This window comes from Zalophus californianus, chromosome 13 (genome assembly GCF_009762305.2).
Source record: "Zalophus californianus isolate mZalCal1 chromosome 13, mZalCal1.pri.v2, whole genome shotgun sequence".
Classification (NCBI taxonomy): Eukaryota; Metazoa; Chordata; class Mammalia; order Carnivora; family Otariidae; genus Zalophus; species Zalophus californianus.
Genome location: NC_045607.1, coordinates 13,670,798 through 13,697,847, shown reverse-complemented (window position 1 = coordinate 13,697,847; position 27,050 = coordinate 13,670,798). Strand labels below are relative to the sequence as shown.

General features: G+C 37.7%; 1 protein-coding gene across 1 annotated transcript in view; it reads right to left on the bottom strand.

The window, feature by feature from the left end:
* C5 (complement C5) overlaps nt 1-21,282 on the bottom strand; it is a 94,478-nt gene extending 73,196 nt beyond the window's left edge. Inside the window, exons 1-8 of the mRNA XM_027616596.2 lie at nt 21,121-21,282; nt 16,744-16,936; nt 14,137-14,299; nt 11,221-11,291; nt 8,291-8,382; nt 6,031-6,113; nt 3,365-3,455; nt 1,041-1,155 (exon numbers count right to left, since the gene is read on the bottom strand). Of these exons, the coding sequence (XP_027472397.2) occupies nt 1,041-1,155; nt 3,365-3,455; nt 6,031-6,113; nt 8,291-8,382; nt 11,221-11,291; nt 14,137-14,299; nt 16,744-16,936; nt 21,121-21,185 (873 nt within the window). The 5' untranslated portion in view covers nt 21,186-21,282. The remainder of the gene's footprint in view (nt 1-1,040; nt 1,156-3,364; nt 3,456-6,030; nt 6,114-8,290; nt 8,383-11,220; nt 11,292-14,136; nt 14,300-16,743; nt 16,937-21,120) is intronic.
* Nucleotides 21,283-27,050: the final 5,768 nt, after the last annotated feature.

Below are 27,050 nucleotides of genomic sequence, written 5' to 3'. Positions count from 1 at the left end.
AACTGATGATACAAACCACATGGATATGCAAGAGTGAGCAGAATGACAGGAGCCCTTATCATCTGAGGTATAATGTCAAGAACACTGAACAAGGAAAAGGGGATCAGGGCTCAAATCTGAGCTCCGGCAACCACTAGCCCTTAACTATGGACAAATAAATTCCCAATGAATTCATTCACTCACAGATATTTATAGAGCACCTACTCTTTGCCAGGACTCAGGATGGCTCTGGGCATATAACGGGAACAATTCAGACCCACAGAGAGTTTGGTGTAGAGAATGATAAGTAAATAAACCACAGCAATAAAGAAGGGTCTCTCAGTGTCAGCACTATTGACATTTTGGACAGGGGAATTTTTTGCTGCTGGGAGCTGCTCAGTGCATTGCAGGAGTTTGGCAGCATCCTGGCCTCTATTTACTAAATGCCAGTGGCACCCTCCTTCCCCGTTGTGACAACCACAAATGTTCCTGGACATTGCTAAATGTCCCCTTGGGTGTAAACAATGTTTCTGGTTGAGAACCACTGTAATAAAGTATGAAACATACTCCACTAAGGGAAGCTCAAGGCCTAAGGGAGTACCTGGCAGGGGCAGCCAACCTAGTTTACAGGAGTCAGGGAGACTTCCCAGAGAAAGGGAGTTAACACTGAGACATTAAGAAGGAATTAGCCAGAAAAAAAAAAAAAAAAAAAAAGAAGGAATTAGCCAGGCAACAAAGAGGCAGAAGGGACAAAGGGAAAGAGCATTCCCAGGTAGAAGGGGAGGCATTGCAAACACCTGGAGGCAAGAGATATTAGTTCCAGGAACTGTAGTGACCAGCACCAGGGAGAGGAAATGGGGCGCAAGATAGGCTGGTGAGGGAAGCTGATGTCATGGACAGTGGACTTTATCCTGAGGACCAGGAGAAGCCAAGAGAGCATTTTAGCTTTGATTCCCACACCTATGTAAAATGAGGGGTTGGACTAGATGATTCAGAAGTGAATTTTCTCCAGCCTTCCTGATGTGTCTTTAGGTACAAGTGAACCCATCTTAACATCTTACCCTTTTGTTTTGCAATGCTTTTTGCATCATTTCTTTTTGATCATCTTTTAAGTCATCTCTTATTCCAAAAGTGATATAAACTTCAGCCTCGGTGACAACTTTATTATAAAAATATCTGCCAAACAATAATACCATAAAATTGTTTTGCTAACATGGTTACAATAAAATTCAGATCCAATGTAACAATTTAAAATTACATAAAGCACTTGATACACTTCCATGTGTCTTCCATCCACTATTACATTTCATCCTCATAAAGTTATAAAAATAAAACCAAAGTGCAGATTTTTATTACTCTGTGTGAGATGAAAAAATGGATCTTGAGGAGATCAAAAGGTCTCAGGTCCAGGACCAGGATATACTGCTTCCTTGATGATTTTGATAACAGTGGGCTCAGTTCCCTATTTTCTTTTACATCTTTAAAAGCAGCATGCCCAATCTCATTGTAATATAAGTTCTTTTTTAACATTCTAACTGCATATTTCCTTTTTAGTTTGGAATTAAAATGAGGCTAAAGGAAATTTGCTGCATAGCAAATAACACTATAGCAAGAGCTAACCTTCCTTATCCATAGTCTGGACAAATAAAGTGTCTCCCATTAAAAGAAGTCAGTTTCTAGAATTCTCTGTCAAATGAGCCCCTGTGTTGGTTTAGACTATGTAACACTCCATTTTAGGAATAAATGCTAATAAGAAAGGCAGTATAGGGTAGTATTGAGGGCTTGAATTCTGAAACAAGACAGGCCATGCAACTTACTAGCTGTGTGATCTTGGGCAAATAACTTAATGTTTATGTACCTCTGTTTTTGTATTTGTCATATGGAGATAGAAATAGTATCGGCCTCACAGAGATTTCATAAAGATTAAGTGAGCTAATATATACAGAGTACTTAGAGAAATGCCCAACACATAGTTATATAAATTGGTTACTGTTACGAATTACTACATTGTGTTGTAATTTTTTTTTTTTAAGATTTCATTTATTCGAGAGAAGGAGAGTGAGAGAGAGAGAGAGCACGAGAGGGGGGAGGGTCAGAGGGAGAACCAGACTCCCCACTGAGCTGGGAGCCCGAAGCAGGGACTCAATCCTGGGACTCCAGGATCATGACCTGAGCTGAAGGCATTCACTTAACTGACTGAGCCACCCAGGTGCCCTATATTGTCATTTTTAAATGACCTGAGTTTTCTTGCAAAACTATCTGCAATTCTCTACCACCCTGTAAATCCACCGCTTTTGTAGCTCCTTGCAGATGAAAGGTATGAAGGGAATCTATTTCCTTTGGGCTTGTCTTATAACTTGCTTTGGACAAAAGAATGTGGTAGAAGTCATGGTGAGCCAGTCCTAAGCTCAGGTCTCAAGAGGACTTCCATTCTTCCACATTCTTTCTGTGGGCATTGTTGCTACTACAGGCTAATCTGGTGGATGACGAGAGATACACAAAGTCCAACAGTCTTTGTTGCTTTAGTCAACTGCCAGACATGTGAGTAAGACCTCCCTAGACCAGTCAGCCCCCAGGTGACCTGCCAACTGATTACAGGCACACAGGTGAGCTCTGCTGACATTCAGCCTGGCCCAGATCAGCAGATCTGCCCAGCTGTCTTGTAAATGGTTGTGGTTTTAAAGCATTGGGTCTTGAAGTCGTCATGTAGCATTAGCTGGTTGATTAAGCCATTAAAAAAATGACAAGAAGTGGGGCGCCTGGGTGGCTCAGTTGGTTGAGCATCTGCCTTCGCCTCAGGTCGTGGTCCCAGGGTCCTGGGATCAAGCCCTACATCGGGCTCCCTGCTGCACAGGAAGCCTGCTTCTCCCTCTGCCACTCCCCCTGCTTGTGTACTCTCTCTCCCTTTGTCTCTCTGTCAAATAAATAAATAAATAATGTTTTTTTAAAATATGACAAGTAAAGGCTTCATATCTCAGTCCCAACATCCTAAGTCATGCTGGTTCCTAAACATACACATTGAACTTAAAACTTTAGGATTTTTTTGCTGTTGAGTAACCAAAAAAGCTAAAATCAGAATCAGTGAAAATTGGAATGAGTAAATAAACTATAGGCCTTATGTCTCCTCAATCAGTCAATCCCAAAGTCATAGAAAACACTGCCATTAAATCACAGATTACAACAATATATGTGTGCATTAGGTCAACACATTGTACACTTTAAACTTGCACAATGTTACATGTCAGTGATATCTCAATAAAGTGGGGGGAAATCACACTTCTCACTTGAGCAACTATCACCAACCAGACTTGGCACTCAATTTAGCTGGATAATCTGAAAAAAAAAAAAAAAAGAAAGAAAGAAAGAAAGAAAAGAAACTTTTTACCTTGCTTTTATAGTAATTTCAAAATCATTGAAGTCCTTATAGCCAATGAAATTCTTTTCTGGTTCTATTGAGACAGAAAAATGTGGCATCACTGAAAATAAAAACAAAGAGGCGTTTTACCATTTAAGTTAGAGTAGCCTTCTTCCTGGTATAGTTGGACAAGCTGTAACATCAACACAACATCCATCTTGTCATTGTCAAGATCATCGTCATCATTGTTAACAATATCCGTGGGGCACCTCTCACTCTACCAATCAGAGGTCTCTCCAGCTTTATGTACCAGAAGCACTTTGCTTCTACTTTGACTACAGCATTTATCATAGGCGATTGGTTATTTCCTTCACTAGAGTATGGGCTCCTTGAAAACAGAAAAGACTATATTCTATGTATCTTTGTATCTCTCCCCCTCCCACCCTTTTCATGAGTCTTAAACATAGTATACACTCAATGAAGGTTTATTAAATTGAAAATAGAAAATGAAAACTCTTGCTCATTTAAGAGTTCCCTCTTATTTCTCATAGATAAAACCCATCTGGTCTCCAAATTCCGACATAAAACTCTGACTTGAGTCAAGAAGAGAAAGCCTACAATTAGCTAAAAGAAAGACCACCTATGCAAAATTTAAAATTAGGGCAGAAAGGAAGACGTTCTCCCTCTCTCTCATTGATTGCCCAAGAGAAAATCATTTCACCTGTCAAAATGGCACTGCCTTCTCTTTAGACTAACTAAGACCATGTACCAGGGCTTATGAACTCTAATTCTATTAACCAGCACAACCATTAATAGAAAATTGGGTAACTGAGTGGCCCTGATATTCTGGACAAAGATCGACACATAAGTATAAGTGAGATAGTTGGCTTCAGATATGACTCATATTTTCTAGATAGAAAAGTCTAAAAGAGGAATGCCCTTTGTTGCTCTAGGCTGCATTCCTATGTTGCCAAAGATGAAGGCAGGTGTGTTCTCTCTATGGTATGAGGTGGAGGAAAACATTTCATCCTTTCATCTAGTACTTACTATACAGCAGGCATGCTCCTATTAATGGGGATATCCCAGTGAACAGAAAGGCACAAATCCTGTCCTTACTGAACTCACAGTCAAGCCATGAAGATAGTGATAAGCAAATAATTACCCAGATAAACACCTACACCACAGTTATGAAAACCAATATATAAGTACAGGGAATCCTTCTCAGGAAAGAGAAGTTAGGAAGAGATTGGCTGAATAAATGGCTTTTCAGCGGAGACTTGAAAGATGAGTAGGAGCTGGCTAGGTAATCAGCGAGGGGAAAAGTATTCTAGGCAGATGGAACATCATATCCAAAGTCACCATTGCTGGAGGGAAGGGGATGAATGGCATAAAATGAGGCTCGAGAGGAGGAAGGTGGGGGTCAGCTCAAAATAAGGATTTTGATTTTCATTAGCAAAGGAATGAGAAGCTATTGGGGACTTCTCCCAAAAGTGAAATAACATGATGAGATTTGCATTTCAAGATTTTGGCCAATACCAAGTTAAAATAGTTTGGAAGAAGAGATAGCAATTAGGAGGCTTTTGTAGTAGTCCAGGAGGGAGCCTGGTGATGAATTGATGAGGGTGGCCTCAGATAGTAAGAGGTGGGTGAATTCTAGATATACACAGGAAGCAGTGAAAATACTTGGAGGAAGGAAGATCAGTTAGGATTATAGGTTATTGAGAGTCCATAATCTTTAAAGTTGTTTCAATGTAACAATTTTTTTTTTTTGGTCACTGTTTTGTTTGCTAATTGTTAAAATTTATGTATTTATTCTTCATATTATAAGTCTCCTGGAGGAATAAAAAATGACTTCAAGCAAAAGAAATCTAAATTTGGTATCACAACACCTAAGTGCTCTAGTAAACAACTATAAGAGATGGAAAGTTAGGGGCGCCTGATTGGCTCAGTCGGTTGGGCATCTGCCTTTGGCTCAGGTCATGATCGCAGGGTCCTGGGATGGAGCCCTGCATTGGGCTCCTTACTCAGGGCGGGGCCTGCTTCCCCCTCTCCCTCCCTCTGCCTGCCACTCCCCTTGTGCTCTCTCTCTCTCTCTCTCTCTGTCAAATGAATAAATAAAATCTTTAAAAAGAAAAAGAAATGGAAAGATAAGCTATTTATATGTTAATTATTAGTCCATTAATATGATTGATTTCAAAATAAGAATATCTTAAATTTTCAGATAAATATATTAGGGATTTGTGAGCCAGAAGGAAAATAGTACTGAACAGGGGATGGAAATCCAGTTGTTCTTGTACTGTCACTAATTGGTTGTAATGACTTGAGTAAATCATTAGTCTTACTGGGTTCTGCTCACCTCATCTCTGCCTATTTAAGTTTCTCCTAAAATCATAATTTTTTACCTTAACTTGTCAAGCTCCATGGGGCACTAGGTCTCTTCTGGCTCTATGATGAGGAACACAAGTCCAGAGAGGTTGATGAGCTTGTTCAAAGGGTAACAGGGGCATGCTGGAACTAGAGTCTAGGCATTCCAACAATGACCACTCCCCCAACCTCCTCAACCAGTACTTCTAACCATCCCAGCCAGGCTGCCTCATCTTCATCTGGGAATGATTCGGCATTAAGTTCACTAATGAAATGCGTAACTATAAAAACACTAACTTTTTACAGGTAAACTTTTAATTGTCACAAATTACCATATTCTTTAATTTCAAAATATGTGGTTCCAGTTGTTGAAAAGTCCTCTTTATATTTAGCTCGGATTGTCCACACACCATATCTGTGGAGAAAAAATACTTAAATTTATAGAAGTCACCAAATGTTTTCAATTTGCCCAGAGGAAATCTAATCGATTCCTGTTTTAAAGAGGAAAAAGAAAGTGGAGATGTATTTAGCCATTCTGTGTAGAACTTTAAGTAATAAACAGAAATAATTGAGTGTTTCCAGGATAATAAAAACTGTTCATTAATGTCTTTCACATATTGTGTTATTTTTTCCAGGTATTTTGTCCTAATATAGTCAATAGCTTTGATTTGAAGAGCTTATGAAACTTGAGGATTAACTTAATCCTGGACCATAATTATACTAACATAATACTAAAATCCACACTATAGTAGGACATCCATACTAACGTCTCTAGAAACATATAACAGGTCAAGCTGATCCAGATGATAAAACTCACACCTCACATAAAAGAAGTTATAGTTAGAGATAAAGTATGGTTCGTTTAAAGAGGAAAATGACTTGAATTTAATTAACAATCTTCATTTAAAAATATTTACTGAGCACTGGAGTAAGAACGGGAGATAAAAATGAACAAAATAGAAGAATTTCTGCCTTCATAGAGCTAACAGTCCATGGGATTTCCAATTCCCATTTCTCCATTTACTGGCAGATTGGATTTGGGCAAATTGCTTAACCTCATTTGTGCAATGAAAAAAATATTTATCTTGCACATTGGTTATGCAATCAATACACTTAATATTATGACTGTCATCATCATCATTAATTCAATGAATATGTATCAAGTGCCCGTTATGTTAAAGTGCTGAAGATACAACAGTGAACAACACAGACAAAACAAAAAGGCAAACAAACAAATAAATAAGTGTAACATTGAGATAAGTGCCATGAAGTAAATAAATAAGAGAGTTAGAAAGAGAGAGGGACTACACTAAACTATGCATCCAGGAATAGCCTCTTTGAAAAGGGAGCAGGTACTCTGTGTCCTAAAGAATGAGAAGGCAGCCTTGTGAAGAGCAAGCTGAAGCACATTCTAAGGAGAGGGGACAACATGTGCAAAGTTACTGGGATAGAAGAGTAGTGATGAAGAGAGACCACTGTGTCTGACGCGTCATCTGTTAAGGGGCAAATGGCACAAGATAAAGTTGAATAATAGCTGGATAAATGATAATAATTATAAAATAATAAGATCAATTCTGTACTATCGTGCATGTAGTATTTTGAAGGAAGTATACAATTCAAAAATTAAATCCCCAATTTCACTCACATTTCTAGAAAATATTCAGTGAATTAACTACAAACAACAAATTAATTGTGAACTCCCTTCCAGAGGGCAGAAAAATGACCACAAGGAGATTTTGCTTTAAAGTTATATTTAACCATTTATAAATACACTTATTTTCCTACTCTATTATAAAGTTCCTGGAAGGCAGGGACTGTGGATTATTCATTTCTAGTTTGTATATCTCACTCCCTATGTGCTTTGCACATACCAGGAACGTGTTCACCAAATATTTACTATATTGCATTCTGTTAAAACGTGTTCTTAAATCCTTTAATATGAGGTCAAAAAAGGAAATGGCTCTGAGAACACTCTCCCTCTTGAAATCTGCCTGGTAATCTATGCAGACAAAGACTATGGAGGATCAATATTTTTATAACTCTCAGAGCAAGGCATGGGACCACTCCAGCCTTTTAGACTAATAGTCTATTAGATTCCTTGAAGGGTAGAGGGTTGATGGTTTTAATGAAAAAAAGCCCAGGGACTATTTTTGCCTCTTCCAAATTTTTACTTCTATATATAAAGAGGATTGGTGGGAAGTACTGGGAGATTTTTGTTTGCCAGAAACTGAGCCTCACTTCTCATTAGACTTAAATTTTCTTTTTAATCTTCAAACTTACATTATGTCCTTTTCATTTTTTATTTAAAAAATTTTAGGGTATTTCTACTTTTTATCTGTTTTATTTTATCTTAGTTCCAGTGAGTTAACATACAGTGCTATATTAGCTTCAGCATACGACATAGTGATGCAACAATTCTGTACACCACCCCGTGCGCATCCCAAGTACACTCCTTTGCACACCCTCATTTCTTTAACGCTTACACCCTTTGTTAACACCAGGTAGCTCCATTTGACTGGTTATCTGCCTCACAACTCAAAGATCCAGATGTGCTTTCTAGAGAAAACTTTATTAACAAATGCTTTAAAATACTTAGGATTTGATGGAATCTTGAAGTCAGGAAAAGAGATGATTCCAGTATAATCATTTTCTTCTACAATGTCCACTTCTGATCCTTCGGGATCCTTTGAATAAAAACAAACAACCTCAAAGCACTTAAGCCACATTAAAAAAATCAGCTGATTATAATATCTTTGACCTACAGAAGTATTTACTAACAAGTATCTACATCTTCAAATTAAATATGAGAGAGGAAGATCACTTAAATGTTGTGGAAGGCAAATAGGGTTCATTTAAGCTACTTCCCTCCTTTTTTGAAACTCTCCTCCATCTCCTGCTACACACACACACACACACACACACACACACACACACACACACAAAGAGAGAGAGAGAGAGGAAGGGAGGGAAAGAAGGTTTATATTGGTATCCAGGATATCCTAGCCTCAATTATCCAGAAAAGACTCAACTTTCTATTGCATAACTAAAAAAAGAAATGTAGCAATAATTGATGTTACAACTAACCAAATGTGAACTTACAGGCTTTATAGATACCAGAATCTAAATTTCGTAACTGTTCATTTGAAGTTTTCCAAAGCAAATATACTATAAAATGCTTTAACTAGCTAGACATTTTATAACTGTGCACTATGGACATTTTGAACTTGATAAAACACTCAAAATGGTTAAACAAACTTGAAAGTTTTCATAAAGCTTCCCCATAAACTCCCCTTTGTGGGTTTGAAAATTATCAAAACAAGGTATTTTACTTTCTTTGGACTACATGTAGTGGTTCCTTTTGACCTTAACACAAATTTACCACCATGTGTCATGACTGTGGAATTCATGGCCAGGATTTTAAGGTATTTTCCCCCGGAGTTACAAAGATCTATTCTGAACAAGGATAAGGATCGCAGCTAAATATCATCTGGGCTGCTCTTTATCCCTGCAGTTGATCACGTACAGTGCTTCTAAGGTGATCTCTCTTGAGCACAGTTTTCAGGACACTTCTTGTATACTGATTCTCTGCCGCTCTGGGATCAGATTCCTCAATCCTCTCTTCCTGGGGCAGCTCCTACATGAGACAACTGGCATCTACTCTTCCTTGTGTGGTGCCATGATTTTTCATCACTCAAGTTCAACCAGGAGAAATAAAATAAAAAGCATCTGTCCACATCCTCTAGTATTTTCTGACAGAAAAAGGGCATTTGATCTGGACACTCTCCTTCATTCCCTTCCAGACTCCCTATACTACTCGGCCAGTTTATTTGCTATCTCACTTCTTAGTCCTTCCTGCTGCCATTGGAAAGCTCGTGCTATTTCTTAATAGGAAGTTCTTCACTATTTTGTAAAAATCTGTGTCTATTCCTTTAACTGAAACCTATTCTATTCCAGAAAAGGATCACTGTCAGCCGTGACTCTTACCTCCATTTGGTCTGCCCTCTGAGCCCATGTGTCATTTGCCCCACTGTATCATTTGTTTGGTTTGTACTCTAAGTGTGGTTTTGTCCTATAGTATCTACTCAGTGTGTACATCTGTTCCTACACTCACATTTTGGGTTCCAGAGGAAAAGACTCACAGCTTTAGGACAAGTCAGCTTCCCATCCACTTCCCTGCGGCATTCCATGTGACTCTCTCCCGGCCCTCATTCGGGCTGTCTGGGAGACCATTCTCTGCTTTTCTCCTGCTGCTGATAGCACGCCTCTCTCTCCCTGCATCAGGGCTTCAGGAGCAGCCCAGCTTCTTCCGCAGTGGAGTTCACAGTTACACATTTCCCTTCCATCCTTGGTCCTGTCCCTTCAGTAAATCTGCAGGGACTCCCTACCACCTGCCGCGTGAAGTCTTCACTTCCAGGTCTGCTGATTCAAGTCTATGGCCCTAGTCCAACTTTCAGATCTTACCTCTCTGTTCCCAGGGACGCCTCTGCCCTGGAATCAGGTTGCTTTCTTCATGTCCGATCCCTTTCACCTCGGACTGCTGTCTGTCGCTCCTTTCCAGCAACCCGCCCATGTCTTCTCCACTGCTCTCAATTCTACTCATTGTTCCAGGCCCAGTTCAAATTTCACCTCTACCTTGACGGGTCCCTTGGCCTCCCTGATCTCTTTTCTGGATTACGGGAGTTTACGGTCTATATCAATAGTTATCAACCACAGTCTTGGCACACTCTGATGTTTCACAAGTAATTCATTATAAAATAGTCAGACGTTAAAGTTTGTGAAAGGTTTATGATTTGTGTAGGCTATAAAGCATTCAAAGTTATCCCTATACGTTCCTCTTTTTTACTTGTGTTCTGGTAAGGGTTTTTATCTTCTAGGGTTTGTTAGAAGGAAAACAGGTGCTGCAGCCTACAGGGAAGGGCCGTGGGTAATATACCTACTGTTAATAGGTGGGCAGTTATTTCCCCACAATAATTTTGTAGGGTTGTGACACAAACTGGGTAAGACCATGGGAGCTTGTTGCACGTAGGCATGTCATCTGTTACACATGTCATCGTGTCATCACTGGTAAAGTGTTGATAACTGCTGATCCTTATCTCATGGTTTAACACTATTTTTCACATGTGCTAGTATGTTACTAAACTCAGTTTCTTAAGTGTAAGTGCCCAGATTGTAATTCTTTATCTTGAATTGTACAAATAAAAAATCTCATATGTAATAGTCAATTAAATTAATATTCAATTAATTCATAGTGATTGATTGATGCTCTTTAAGAAAGAAAGCATGAAGGATATATTTAAAGGATTTAGTTCAAAATCATAACTTGATGAAAGTGAATTTTCATGAGCATTTTACATATATCTATTGCAGAGGTGTAGTTTTACAATGTTATACTTACAGAAGATGTTCAGTAACCATTTACCCAACATTGAATGAGTTCGTGTGGTGTTAGGGCAGGGTTATGGAACAATGTATCTTATCCTAAGGATGAATTAAATTATTACATAAATAAATAACATACTTACTATGTAAGTTAAGACAGTTTCTCTTTTGGCTGGCTTCAAGTCATCATTCAGTGAGTAAACTCTAACCTTTACTGTAAGAACAATTGATATCATCAAAACCTCTGCTAAACACAGGGTATTTTGATTTTTTACAATAATCATCCTTAAAGGAGATGAGTATAATTTTTTTGATGAGTATAATTTTTAAAAAATCATATCACAAAAATTCGTACTTAAAGGAAAGAAAAAGTTAGTCTACAGAATATTACTAAAGATTATTTTCCTTTAAAGAGAACCCTCTTGGATTCCTTTAAAGAGCTACTTTTCCTGGTGAAATTAAAGCACAGTCCACTTTATTAAAATATATTTCCATACAACTTTTTGGGAACACACATTAGACCATTGTTTATTGAGAATTTCATAGTAGCAAAATAGTGATCTCTCCCATATGGTTATATGGGAGCATACTATATTGTCTCATATTAGAGTTGTAGATTTTAATGGAAAATTAGATAGTTTGATTTTGACATTATACACTCTTGCACATATAAAAACCAAAAAGGCCCCAAAGTATCCCTTATTGTAGCTAAAGGCAGCTTTGAATTGCATGGTTTTGTTAGATTCATTGAGCCAGATCCTATAATTGTTCCATCATTGTTAAATGAGTAATGGCAAGAGCTCAAGAACAATTAGTTCTTTTCATTTGTTTCTGCCCATTAAGAGATCCCTGCCTTTTAAACAATTGCATCTGCTAGAATTGAACTCTTAGCTGCTTGAGACATGCTGTTCTAGTTCCTTCCAATATGACATATCGTAATTTCTCTGATGTTCATTTACTGATGCTCAAATCATTTCATGGCCAAAACTTTACTCACAAAATAAAACTGAACTGGAGCCATAAGCCCTTTAAAGGGTCAGTACTATGTAAAGCTCTACATAAGAAGTCACATTAAACTCTCCAAAATTGGTTTCACTAAGACCATAAGGTCAAAGCAAAATGTTCAGTAAATCCCCCCACACACACATACACACTCTGCTGTCCCCCCCCTTCTCCCACCTTGTGTGCTCCCTCCTATATTATGGACATACCCAGTTCATCCCTGAGCATCACTGGGATACTGCCAGAGGCAGTATGTCACAAAAAAGTAAGAGCTCATGCCCTGGAGTTCAAAATTTTGGTTTCACTCCCATGACTACCACTTCCTAGTGGCCCTGGAATGGGATACTAAATCCCTCTAAATCTTAGTTCTCTCATCTTAAAACAGAAACGCTAGCATCTGCTTTATAGTGTTATGAGAACTAAATGAGACAAAGCTTTTATATAGCCTGGCACATAATAACTACTCAATAAATGCTTATTATTTTTATTTTAGTAGTATTATTTCTATGCCCACTTCTTATCTACTTTCTAACCCAGTTTGTGTTTAGACTAGAAAATTAATCTTGTCTTCATAGCAACAGTGTATCAGAGGCAAGATCAATCCAATTCTTTAGTACCAAAGATATGGCTTATTAGGTTTTAAAAAAACTTATTAATGTCTTCTATGTACAGGCACTATGCTGCACTTGGAGATATGGCGGTGAGACAGATCAGGCATGGAAGTCTTCCAATGGAGTGGAGGAGAGAGTGAACACATGATCACACAAGTGTATGTACAATTCCAGGGTGGGGAGCATTACAAAGAGCACTGCCCGGCTTCCTGAGAGCATAGAAGAGGGAGATTTGAAGCTATCAGAGAGGTCAGAGAAGGCTGCCCTCTAGGGATGACATGTTAGGGTTGCGTAGGTATTAATAAGGCAAAGTGGGGGGGTTGGGGGGGCGGGGAATGAATGCACCTGACAGAGATATACAGGTCTTCATATGGGGGTGGGGGGAAGAGTGCGAGAAAGCAAATAGAAAGAGGTCATTTGGGCTGATTTCCACAGATGAGGGGGAGCATGGTGACTGAGAAAGCTGGAGGGGAAGGCAGGACACAGGCTGCATGGCATTGAAGGATTTTGGTCAATATGCTAAAGTCCTTATCCTACAAAGCCTTAAAGATTTAAACCTTTATCCTAAAGATACTTATACTAAAAATCCCTCAAGGATCTGCAGATTAAGTGTGTGGATTAGGATATTAGAGCTATAAATAGCAAGATTTAATCAATTTCTAAGAGAACTACTTTTAAGTAATTTTTTTTTCTTCTGTGTAAATAAGGCTGTGTGCTATTCCACAGATCAAACAGGGTTGGAAAACACTTTCCTAGTGCTTACTCTGTTCTGGGCACTGTTTTAAGTGCTTTACCCTTATGAATTCACCTACCTCTCACAACAATTTGGTGGGGTAAATTCTATTATCTCTATCCTACCCTTTTCCCACTAACAGAGGGACCATGACTATGAAGCCATGTTCTATTAGAAATTTTCTTAGGTAGATTCCCCTTAGAAAATTAATATCCATATATTTCTGTGATCTAGTTTATTCTTTGTTGAAACATCTGATTGGATTGGGTTGGATTTTCTGAATTTGAAGAACAGCTCCAAAGTCAAAGGAACTTTTTTTATGAACATGGCTCTATAATAGATTATTTTCCCACTGTCAAAACTATATTTGCAATTACATCTTACACTTGTTTAATAAATAAGATAAAACACAACATTTCACAATTTTTAAAAAGCTTTTTTCTTCACAGAAATAACTAACGAGGCAGATAATATGATTGTTAATTTTGCAGTTTCCATATGAACTTAAAATTTATATTTAACTTTAAATTATGTATTTAGCGATTTCCATATAAATTTTAAATTAAAATGATATAAATGTAAAAGTGATTAGGAGTTGAGACTCTTTGAGCAAGTTGGAAACTTGTCTGCACTTAATTTCAAGTGTTAAGAAAATCTCTACAATATGTCAATCACCCCCTCTCCACCAGAGGAAGCAGCATCTTATACCCTACCTGACTGTTGTGGAGTGTAAACAGGTTTGTCTGTATGAATGAAGAGAAATCCATTGTCATAGGTTATTGGCACTTTTTTTGATCTTGAAAAATGCCTCGATACAACTTCCAAATATACATGTGAAACTGGGTTTTGTCCTCCAGACAATTGTTTGGGTTGTATCTGTAAAAAAAAAAAAAAAAAAAGAATAGAGTATAACTTAGGTTATGTCACCTCATTAGAACACACACAAAAAGAGCATATGTATTTAACCATTTAAAAAGTAGTAGAGACAGAATAGTGAATACATTTTACCCGAAGCCTGTCAGTGTCAAATATCATGGTAAAAATTTAGGTTTAAGCAATTAAAAGTCTTTTGGCTTCCATGTTCCCTAAATTTTATGTGTATTTAATAAAATTACTACCACAGAAGCTTCTTAACAAACTTTCACTTGGTCAGCACTGGATTAGCATGCTGTCCGCTCCCTCAGGTCAACATCCTGACTGATGTTCAGGACACGTGGTACTATACCTTGTATAGTACTTACCTTACTATACCTCTATCCCTCTGCTCCCACCCCTTGAGCTGCATGCTTTCTCATTTGGCATATGTAATTGTAATTATCCACTCTACATTGCATGATATGCAAATATAATACATAAAGAGTAAATAAAAGAAAGAAGAGTGTTTCTATGAAAACTCAGGCTTTGGACACATGGGATAAAAGTAAATCACTAAAACCAACTGCTGTGGAATCAAACATGAGAGTGCTGTCAAAGTTTGGAAGACAGACAGTAACAGCCTATAAAGATTCTGCACTCAGACTGCCTTGCAAGTGTCTTTAAGCTCCTTCTCCACTTTAAAGGAACAGAAACTGTAAGCAAAGATGATTTGTTAAAGGCACGACATGTAATAAATAAGATTTGACACTCCAACCAGGGGACCCATGCTTAAAGACCTTGGCATGACATCAAACAATTGCCAAACAAAGATACATTATAATGTTAAGATAAAATTAAATGCTGAGGATATGCATCCAGTTTTATGATTCTCTACTTAATCTTTCAATTAACTGAGTCTGCACGAGTCACGAGAACTTTCTATGATGATGAAAACGTTCTATATCTATGTTGTCAACATGGTACTTGCCAGTCACATGTGGCTATTTGAGCACTTGGAATGGAACTATTGTGACTCATGAACTGAATTTTTTATTATAGTTAAATTTGATTGATTTAAATTTAAAGGTAACAGCCACACTAAACATCTTAGTGACATCAGATAAGAGTGTCCACTGAAATTAATTGGGAAATTAATTTTAATTCTTAATAAATCTAGTAAGTGGAAGTATTTAAGAAATTCAAGCATTTACAATCAAGAACATTGATGAAAAAATTCTTACATTTGGTTAGAACGTATTTAGATCAGTGTTTCTCAAACTTGAGTAATACACAGACCTCTTTTAAAGGATAAAATGTTCTGGAGGACTCTCTGCTGACTTTTATTATTTATAATATAATAAAAATTTATTTTTATTACAATGGTACTTAAATATGTACAAAACCTAAGACTAGGTGTAATCTTCTTACGCTTATGGGTTTTACATAACTATAAAATCAAACAAATATACAAAATAAATTCAAAATACTAAATATCAATATAATTCTAATCTTAAGCTGTTTTAAAATTTAAAATTTAAATTTCTTTTTAAAGAGCTCACTTTAAAGAAACACTGGTCTAGGGGTGCCTGGGTGGCTCAGTCAGTTAAGCGGCTGCTTTCAGCTCACGTCATAATCCCAGGGTCCTGAGATAGAGCCCTGCACTGGGCTCCCTGCTCAGCAGAGAGCCTGCTTCTCCCTCTCCCTCTGCCTGGTGCTCTGCCTACTTGTGCTCTCTCCTATCTCTCTGTCAAATAAATAAATAAAATGTCAAAATAAAAATAAACACTGGTCTAAATGAACCTCAGAACCCCTTCCAATTCTAGTAGTCTTTAATTTTCTGGTTTTTTATTTTTGAATTTTTATCAGACTTTAAAACAATATTTTGAGTATGAAAGTAATTTTTAGTTAGAATTTGAAATAAGCAATGAGTTGCAAATGCTTCTCTAACCAAGGTACACTACAATATCTAAATAGAAGGAAAAGTTATTTGATCCATATTGTTCTTTGTGTTAACTACAGGTTTTCAATGAGAGCTATTCAGTTTAGTAATCAATAATTTTATTAGTTTTGGAAGCTATAATTGATAAATATTGGAGTTTAGTTGGGTTTTTGTAGGCAATGCATTACAGATCAAGATGCATATTCATATTTTTCTATTTATGTAATGATAGTTTTCACAGTAAACAAGTATTTTCAATTCATTTCCAAATATGTACATTAGTACAATTTTATTTTCCAATACAAACATCATAATTTATAGGCATTGCACAAAAAGCAGATACAACTCTCCAATTTAGAATCTTCTGTTTCATCCATATGATCATTGGTGACTGACATCACTTAGTAATCACACAGTGGTAAGTGATACAAATGGCCAAATCTATACGTTATCAACATTAAAACTTGGTACACATTTATTTGAGAATATCCTGTATGTATAAAGAAAATGAAGAATAAATACATACTGTTAAGATTGCAGAGTTTTGGAATTTATTTTCTGAGGATAAAGTAACGTGGCCTGAAGAGTAACTAAATTTTTTATCAGGATAACTTTTAATAGAGATTGTGGCATCAAATTCTTCGGTATATCCATAAACTTGAATTACAATATTTTCAGATGCTCCAACACGGAATACTTTTGGTGCCGATATGACATACCTGTTGAAACAGGAAAAGAGTAGGACCGATATCTTGAGGTGACGTATTTCGTTATATTCTTAATTTTTTCGTCTCACTTGAGAGACTCAAATAGGTACATTTTCTCAACTTAAAAGTGATTAATTTTAAATCAAAATTTATAAGTGATCTGTGATAATTTCAGCATAGTTTTCAAAAAGAAGTAGTTTAGAATTAAGACTTGAGAAATAGAACTGGAGATTTAGTTGACATTTAGAAATAATAACACTTTTCCTGAGCTACTGCGGCAGAGAAAGACTTTAAAAAAGCTGTTGGCTGGAACATGTAAATAGGGTCAATATTTTTGCTCAATGAAAAAAAAGGCAACAAAGACACCAGTGCTTGAATTGCAGCTCTGTCATCTACTGGCTGAGTGACCATGGTAAAGTCACTAACACTTTCTAAGACCAAAATAATTTACTTGTGAAAATATCACCTTCCTGACCAGCTTACAGTGAGAAGGAAATGAGAATGTGTATATGAAAACACCTAGCATGCTTTGTACTCAATAAATGGTAAGAGTCATTAATTTCACTAAATTAGTTAAAAGGAAGAAATCTTAGAAGTATTGCGTTATACCATGAGTGGATAAAGAAAAGGATACAATAAGAGTGAGCTGGGGGAATGCATTTAGAAATGGAAGGAGTGATGGAGGTCTTTGAAGAACAGTAACAATCGTACAATAATGATGATATTACGTGAATAGTTACCACAGGAGAGGCTGCATTGGCACTCTATACACAACTCTTTTAATTTTTACAACAGGCCAATGGTGCAGATACTGATACTATTCCTATTTTGCAAGTGAAAAGAGGATAATTTGACCACGGTCACATGGCTTGTAAGTGAATGAGGCAGGACTTTATATTCAGGTCTTTCTCTCAGTCATTAACGTGTATAATTGAGGTCAAGATTACAAGCTATGTTCACGACCACAGGCTATTATTTCCAGTTTTATTTTTCATGTGCTTTATACAAGAATGGAAGTGAATCTATGTAAGTTTTTGAAGTAACATTTTTAAAACTGTGTATTTTCAATGTTTTATGAAAAGAAAACTTAAAATATAAACTGGGTTATTAATTAAATATCATGAAAGTATCTAATCTGAATAGTGAGAGCTACATGTGCTATTACAGAGGAAGAGAGACGTGTGCTTCAACACAAAAGGTCATAGTGACTAATTCAAGTGGCCGAACAGGCCTGGAGGCCACCTGCCACTGCACCTGGCAGAATTCTTACAGGCCCCTGTCCACATTACAACATTTTGAGTCAACAAGTCTTTAGTAACCATAAAATTAATTTGGAAGCAATTACGTCCTTTTAAAACATCTGTCAGTCTCCTACATGACAACTAACTTGGAATCACTTATAGACAAATTATAAAAGAGGGAAAAGAATCTCCAGACTTCAAGCCATCATCTGAATTCCTCACTTACCCAGGAACAGTAGAAAATGAGAAAAATTAAGCTCTGCTGATAATAAGGCACATTTCCTGAAATCTTACCCTGTGCTAGGCACTGTTTTAAGGACTATATATATAAACTCACTGTGTTGCTACAACCACTCTGTGAGAAAGGTATTGTTATTACTCCCATTTCACTGATAATGAACTTGCCCAAGGTCACACAGTTAAGTTATAGAATTGGGAACTGAACCCAAGCAGCCTGTTTCGTGAATTAACAATTTCAATTGCTATACTAAACTGGATTTAGCAAGAGTTTTGCAATCTGAAAAATCTAGGGGAAAAAAGCTATTTTAGTTTTGGCATTCTTGCATATTTTATCTTTGTCAGTTTCATATTGTTTTAATTTTGAATTGTCTATGTGGTGGTGGCAGTGATAAAACATAAAATATTCAGTATTTAGAAGTCTCTAAAAGATGGCTTTGGAATCACCCTTCATACAGATTTTGGTCCTTACTGGTTTATCAGGACCACAATCTATTCATATAAAAGAATCATACTTAAAAAATATATCACACTTTTCCTTTCTGAAACAAATAATGTAACATATGTTAAGAAAAAAAGAAGAAGAAGAAGATAGCAGGAGGGGAAGAATGAAGGGGAGTAAGTCAGAGGGGGAGACGAACCATGAGAGATGATGGACCCTGAAAAACAAACTGAGGGTTCTAGAGGGGAGGGGAGTGGGGGGATGGGTTAGCCTGGTGATGGGTATTAAAGAAGCACGTTCTGCGTGGAGCACTGGGTGTTATGCACAAACAATGAATCATGGAACACTACATCAAAAACTAATGATGTGATGTATGGTGATTAACATAACAATAAAAATTAAAAAAATATATCACACTTTTCTTATTTTCTTTCAATAGTTTAAGAGGATCAGGCCACTGAGCTTGCAGAGAGGCAACAGTATTATTTTGGCTTCTACCTGGAATGTTCTTTTTTTTAAAAAATATTTTGTGTATTTATTTGACAGAGAGAGAGACACCGAGAGCAGGAACACAAGCAGGGGGAGCGGGAGAGGGGGAAGCAGGCCTCTCGCAGAGCAGGGAGCCCGATGGGGGCTCGATCCCAGGACCCTGGGATCATGACCTCAGCCAAAGCGAGACGCTTAACTTAACGCCTGAGCCACCCAGGCGCCCCTGCCTGGAATGTTCTTTCCCCAGATATTTGCATAGTTTGCTTCCGCCTCACTTCAAGTTCTGTTTGAGCATCACCTCCTTAAAGAACATTTCCTCTCTATACTTTGGGTAATGCCCCCATCATTTCCTTACTCTCTGATTCCCCTTCACTTTTTTCCTCCTTGCATAATAACCACCCGGCCTTCTTTTTTTTTTTTTTTTTAAGATTTTATTTATTTGAGAGAGAGAATGAGAGATAGCACGAGAGGGAAGAGGGTCAGAGGGAGAAGCAGACTCCCCGCTGAGCAGGGAGCCCGATGCGGGATTCGATCCCGGGACTCCAGGATCATGACCTGAGCCGAAGGCAGTGGCTTAACCAACTGAGCGACCCAGGCGCCCACCACCCGGCCTTCTTTATTCCTTCGTTCATTGGTTCATTCACCCATCCATGATTTGCTTCTCCCACCAGAATGCAAGCTTTATACCATCTACTGTATCCCTAGTGCCGTAGGTGCTCAATAAATTTTTGTTGAATCAATCAGTCAATCAAGTCAATTAAATTGGTTGCCATGCTGTAAACGGTACACTCTCACTTTTTTGTCAGAGAAAGAGAGGAGATGCTTATTAAGGGCCAGCACAGTGCCGTGGAAAGAATTCAGAATCAGGGGGCCAGGGTTCTAGTCCTAGTTCTACCACTGATTGGAACTCACTAATCTCAATCTCTCTTGAACTTCTGCCACTTGTCTTTTAAAAAGGGTTATACAAGAACTGCTTGGGGAATGGGGTGATTGTGGCCATGTGAGAAAATCAGATTAGGGGTGGGAGAGTGTTATAAATTTATGATATCCTGAGTATACATTTATATTTTACATATTTGTATATATATATTTATGACAAATGAAAAAAATTGAAGTGGTAAAAAAGAGTCCTTAATAAAAGCCCTGCTTTTGTCTCTCTCCCTCCAGTAGCATGATCTTTGGCAAGCCACTTTCCCCTCTGGCTGGACTTATTCTTATTTGTGAAATGAGTAGATTCAGTTAGATACTCTCCAGTTCGTTCTCAGTACTGAAATGTTATCTCTAGATACAAAATCAGTATTTTTAAGACATACCTTAAAATGCATAATATTCCAGTAATAACACTGAAATTTGTGAAGAATTCATAAATATAGAAATAATTACAATCGTTTTTTTTCAAATCACAGTATTAGAAATGACCCCAAAGTAACACTTGCTTTACTATGTGCAGTACTTGGAACATACAAAGAAAAAACTATGTACCAAATACAAATAAGCAATCAATGGCAAGAAAGTTTATCATTTTGACTTTATTTTGTGCTTTTTGGAAGAGGAATTCAAACAATCACTTCTGTAAACTTTTTATAAATAATAATCCCATAAAGCTGCCATATTGTTAGCCACTCATCACATCAAGATGCTTCCGTGACTTTCTCATTCAGTGATGAGACTACTCACTTGGTGTTCTAGGAAGTAGAAAGTTATTTTCAAATTAACACGGTCTGTTAAATTTTTCACTCCTCTCAACTAAGATACATTGAAAAATGAGGATAGGTTCTTTTACTTACGTTTGTTCCTGTCCCCAACTTGTACCCAGGAAGATTAAAAAACAGAGTATGCCCCAAAGGCCCATGGCTGGAGTTAGCAGTAAACCATGGGTATAAACTTCTTGAAGATTACTCTCCTTTTATGTAAACTGAGCTTGAAGAATTTGGGTAAGTTAGTTTACTGGTTAATGATTAATGTCAGAAAGAGGGACTACTAAGGAGGAAAACTAAAATCAGAACTGAAACACCCTTTAATACCCAGATGTAAAGGTAGGAGATATTTTATAGGGATTTACATCTAGAGATTTATTTTGATTAATACAAATAAGGATATTCTAACATGGGAATTTGGCACTACAATGAATGGCTCTAAGCTAGAAGCCAGTAAGTCTCATTGCCTTTGGCCTTTCCCCTCTTATCAGGACAATCATTCTGATGTATCCTCTGTGAGCACTCCTCTGGTAGATCCACTCTGATACTGACAAGAGACCCACTTAGATTCAGTTTCCAAAATGAGGTGATTTTAGGATGGGTCTGGTTTAGACAGGGCTCATGAGGTAGTCTTTCTAGAGAAATCCTGAGTAGTAGTGTCAGTGGCACTGGAAATGGCCTAAGGATAAGATGGATCTGCAAAGAAGCTCTCTAGAATGGTGCCTTCATCGTCCCAGTCTAGAGGAGCTGAACATTAGGTAGAGGAAAGGTTGCAAAAGGCAATGAAAGTGCCATGCTGAGGACCTGGCATCATTCTCTAGGAGATAACCAAGCGAATACTTTCATATTTAGTAGGGAGTGGATATCCTCCAATATCTATTAATTCAGACTACACAAATTCAAAATTTACATTCATTCTGATGGAGAATATATTTTTTCTTAAAAAATAAACTCGTGTTTATACCTTTCAATGAAGATTTTAATAATTTTAATATGAGAACCAAAGAAAAACAAAGCTTCCTATAATAAATAAATCTAGTAACTACAGGATGAAATAAAATTTTGTCTTTGAGATTTTTATGTTTTATGTTCACTGGAAACATTTTTACATATGACCTTCCTTTTATTTGTACTCATTTCTACCTTACTATATAATAGGTACTCTATTTTATTTTATTTTATTTTTTTAAAGATTTTATTTATTTATTTGACAGAGAGAGACACAGCGAGAGGGAACACAAGCAGGGGAGTGGGGGAGGGAGAAGCAGGCTTCCCGCCAAGCAGGGGGCCCGAAGTGAGGCTCGATCCCAGGACGATGGGACCATGACCTGAGCCGAAGGCAGACACTTAACAACTGAGCCACCCAGGCACCCCTATTTTACTATTTTTAAAGATTTATTTATTTATTTGAGAGTGAGCAAGAGGGAGAGAGAGAATCTCAAGCAGACTCTGAGCTGAGCACGAGCCTGACTCGGGGCTCAATCCCAGGACCCTGAGATCATGATTAGGCACTCTATTTTAAAGTAACAAAACAGATTTCTCTAAACATTTTTCTATAATTCAGATGTTTTATGGTCACATGGCATTCCTTGCTTTGAATTAATGAGGTTTTACTTTACCAACACGTTAGTATTAAACTCATTAGAAAAAAGTCACACAAAGGAAAATTTGATAAACAAATTTCACTAATGATATTTCTTGCAAGTGTTACTGAAATGATAAAAATCTGCCACAGTTGTCTGACAATCTAGCCCATTTGTTTCAAAATGGAATCTGTAAAATGATTAAACTGGGTTGCGAAAGATGGATCAAGTTAAAACAAACAAAGTCCTTTTGCCATCATTTTCGGGAAAAGATACTTTGGAGAGAGCAAGAATACTCAAGTCATCATGGATAATATTTGTATTTTAAGTGCAAGGAAGTTTGTATTATAGAGTCAAATTGACAAATGATATTTCCAAACCATTGGCATGTTTTCCTGGTAGAAAACATATTTTTAAAATAATGGATCTTGCGGCACCTTGGTGGCTCAGTCGGTTAAGCATCCAACTCTTTACTTTGGCTCAGGTCATGATCTCAGGGTCGTGAGATGGAGCCCCGCATGGGGCTCTGCGCTGAGTGTGGTGCCTGCTTCTCTCCCTCCCTCTCCCTCCGCCTCTCTGTCCACCCCCCATGTGCTCTGTCTCAAATAAAATAAAATAAAATAAAATAAAATAAAATAAAATAAAATAAAATAAAATAAAATAAAATAAAATAATGGATCTCAAAGGTCCTCAATAAGCAAAATTCAATTCACGTTCAAGTGTTTAAACTTTTTATCTGCCTTGTAAACATGACTCAGGGGTGGATCTTCTTCACGTTTTAAAATGTTGCCTTTTGAGGGAGTCTTCGGCTTTTATACAAATATGAATCTCTAAAGGAAGAGAATCCAGGTCTGGCAGAAACTTTCGGGGTCACCTGATCTTCCTGCTAATGCCACATCAATTCTGCCCTCAGGACAGAGCCCAAATGACTCCACTTAGTTCATTAGGCCCTTCCTGATCTGGGTCCTACTTGATTCTCCAGCCAAGTAGCTTAATTACTTATTATTCCCCGAAGTCACCATGGCATGAAGGTGTTCCTGCCAGGGGAATAAACAGTCAAATACTATCATTATTATTCTTAACCTATTTATACCCTCAATTTGGTATGTCATGAGAATTATGGGCTATATATGGGTTACTGTTACTAGTACTGCAGAACGCAGCCTACTCCGTCTACTTAAGTGCTCGACCATAACACCAGTGTGAGAGGGAATATTGGGGTACAAGCTACATCTAATTGGGAACCTCCTAAATAAATATCTCTCATTAGTCACTTGACTTCCTATATATTTAAATGGGTTTCAAAAACATTCAGCTACAATAGTTTACTGAAACAAAGTCTTACCAAAAATTCCAGTGTGTAAAATAGAGTAGAGGTGTTCCAGGTGAAGCAGAAAGGGGTGACCCTGCTGTCTGCCTGTCTCCCCCACGTACACCCCCAGGTAGCCCTCAAGGAGGCTCAATGGGAACTCTGGGGTCCCGGACGTGTGGTTTAAAAACTATTGACTTAAAGCACCAAACAACCTCTTCCAATTGTTCTTGTTTCACTTGGGTCCACGTCTGACACTTCCACCAACGTCTCCAGTTTTTCAGCTGATCAAGCCAAAGGATTAGTTTTTCAGTTGATCAAACCAAAGGAGAAGCCAATCTCTTTTCTCCTTATGCCCAAGAGCCACTGCTTTAGCTGCAAATTCAAGCCCTCTCCCCAGTGACTTGGGTTGTCAACACCAAATCCTCTATGAGTCCCTTGTTTCTTCACATTCCCTTACTTGTATCCAACATCCCAGACCCGGGTACCCCAACATTGCTCAGAAATTCACCACAAAAGGCAAGAGGCCTGGGAGAGGATAATGGAAAAGTGAAAACTCTAGGTGTTTACCCCAGAAAACTTTCACACATTTGCCCAAAGAGACCAGTACAGGAATGGTCTTTGTAGCATTATTTGTAATAGCAAAATTTGGCAGCAACCTAGAACAAGACAGAATAAATTACTGTATTTTCATGCAATGGAAAACAATGTTGGCTGATAAAACCAACCCGCAAAATGACACAAAGAGCATAGTAACACTTATATAAGTTTAAAAAACGCAAAGCAATGCTATTGTCTCTAGACATTTACATCAGTAGTAATAACATAAACATATGATTGTGAAAGAGAAATACTACATCAGGATAATAGCTATATCTGGAAAGAGAAGGAGAATTGGGGAAGGGGTAGGAAAAGGGTATATAGAGTGCTTCTATTGTATCCATTATCTTTTGTTTTAAAGGAAGATCTGAAGCCAGCATGGCAATATTTTACAAATAATTCAGTGATGTTTAGTGGCAGTTATACTGGCATTTGATAGATGAGTTGCTGTACTTTCCTAAAAGTTTGAAATATTTCATTGGGAAAAAAAAAAGGACGGTTTGAAGTGAGGCAGGCTTGAATTCAAATCCTGACTCAACCTAACTAGGTATGTGACTTTGGGCAAATTAATGAACCCTTAGAGCCTCACTTGCATTGTCTATAAGATCAAATGATAATGCCTCATAGAGCCTATGGGAGAATGAAATGAAACATGTATATAGTTCTTGACACATAGCATGAAAATGGTTATCCGAAAATGGACCATCTGAAAATTATTATTATTGATTAAGACAGATTTATGACCTTCCATTCTTTTTTGGAAATATGTGCACAGCACTGTAGCAATCTGTATTTGATACAGTTTTATTTTCCTGGCTGCTTCCAGACAGAACACCACACCAATGGCAACATGAATCTCAGGATGAAAGAATCTTTATCATTGAACACACAGCAGAATTTTGCCCCTACTTCTTTTGTTTGTTTACTGTCAGTTAAAGGTCTGGGATTAGATGACTGATCTCTTAAGAGTCCATCTAATTGCTACATCCTGAGAGTCTGATATTCTAACTTAGTGAGCAAAGGAGCACAACAAGGTTCCCACAGACCAGAAACTTTTCAGAAGGTATTTAAAAAAATTTTTCTCTTGTTTATGACATTGATTTCCATTAGCAGATTATGTGCACCCTATCACTTTACCTCATCAGCTGTAAGAGGTCTTTCCTCAAAAAGAACATCCTCACTCTGACCCTAATGAAAGATACTGTTTGAAGCATTTTCTTACTTCCCAGGAGTAGGTCTAGTAATTAAGAAGGAAGGCCAGAAATGTTAATTCACCATCTCAACAAGACCTATTAAACTCCAGTGCATCTTGACAGGTGCTTTATCAGAGTCAGGCATAGAAGGTAGGTCCCCAACTTTTAAAGAGTATCCAAATAACGACAACACAATAGCTACCAATTACTAGCTCCTAACATGTATCAATTATTGTAATGATGAACTTAAATAAATTGTCTCTAATATGAGCAACCACTCTGAAGAGTGCTATAACCCTCAGATTACCGATGAAGAAACTGAGGCTTCAGGGAACACATCTAATAACTTGCAGAGATGGGGATTTGATTGTGTTGGGGCCAGTAGGAAAAACAAAAGAGACATACCAAACCAGGCTGAGGTCTTATCTTCTCTTTGACACCTTCTCCAGCTATTTGTTATAAGCTCTATAATACTTTATAGAGCCCAATCTATACATTTTTATTCTTATTTAGATGCCATGGTATATTCTAGGCAAAGGCTCAAAAGTACACCATGGGAATAAGTATGACATTAAGTGAAGGACTAGTCTGACTTATGTCCAGCTCCCCCTTCCTCAGGGGGTACCTGAGGTAAGACTAGCTAATGAGACTACCAGGCAGATGGTAGATTCGGAAGATTACCTGACAAGGCTACAGGTGGCAAGAGCCAGAGAATAACCGGCCAGAGAATAACTCCCACATCCTAGGGAATATGGTGATTCAAATCCAACAGTGGATGAACTTGTATTTAGGTCCTTGAGAGAACCCAAGCCAAAAATGACACCGCTAAGCCATTCCTGAATCCCCCACCCATAAAAACTGAAGACAGTTCATGTTTGTTGTTATATTAAGCCACGTAGTTTGGAGGTAAATTATTACCTAGCAATACTGAATTTGTACACTAGAATAGCTGTTTTTCTAAAGATGCAACGCTGGTGAAAGCTCCTTGCACTCAGTACCACCGCTAATGGGCACTTGCCTACCAATCGCCAATACTTTAATTTTACACGTGTACTTTAAGTTCTTAAGAACAGGCTCAGAGGCCTACGCGAAAGCGCCGCCTGCTGGTAGTAACTTAACGGCATCCCAAAGCTGGCTGGAATAATTCAGATTGACAGCCAGTGCTAACACATAATGCCTTTCCAGGGTAGACCCTGGCTTCTCATTTCATGTCTCTTCTGAGAACTAGCTTCTTCAGTTCTTGGAGAGGGCAATGCCTCCCTTGCCTTCTTATAAGAATGCTGAAATGTGAAATCTCTGAGCACTGAACATCATATAAACATGTAAGGAGTTCTT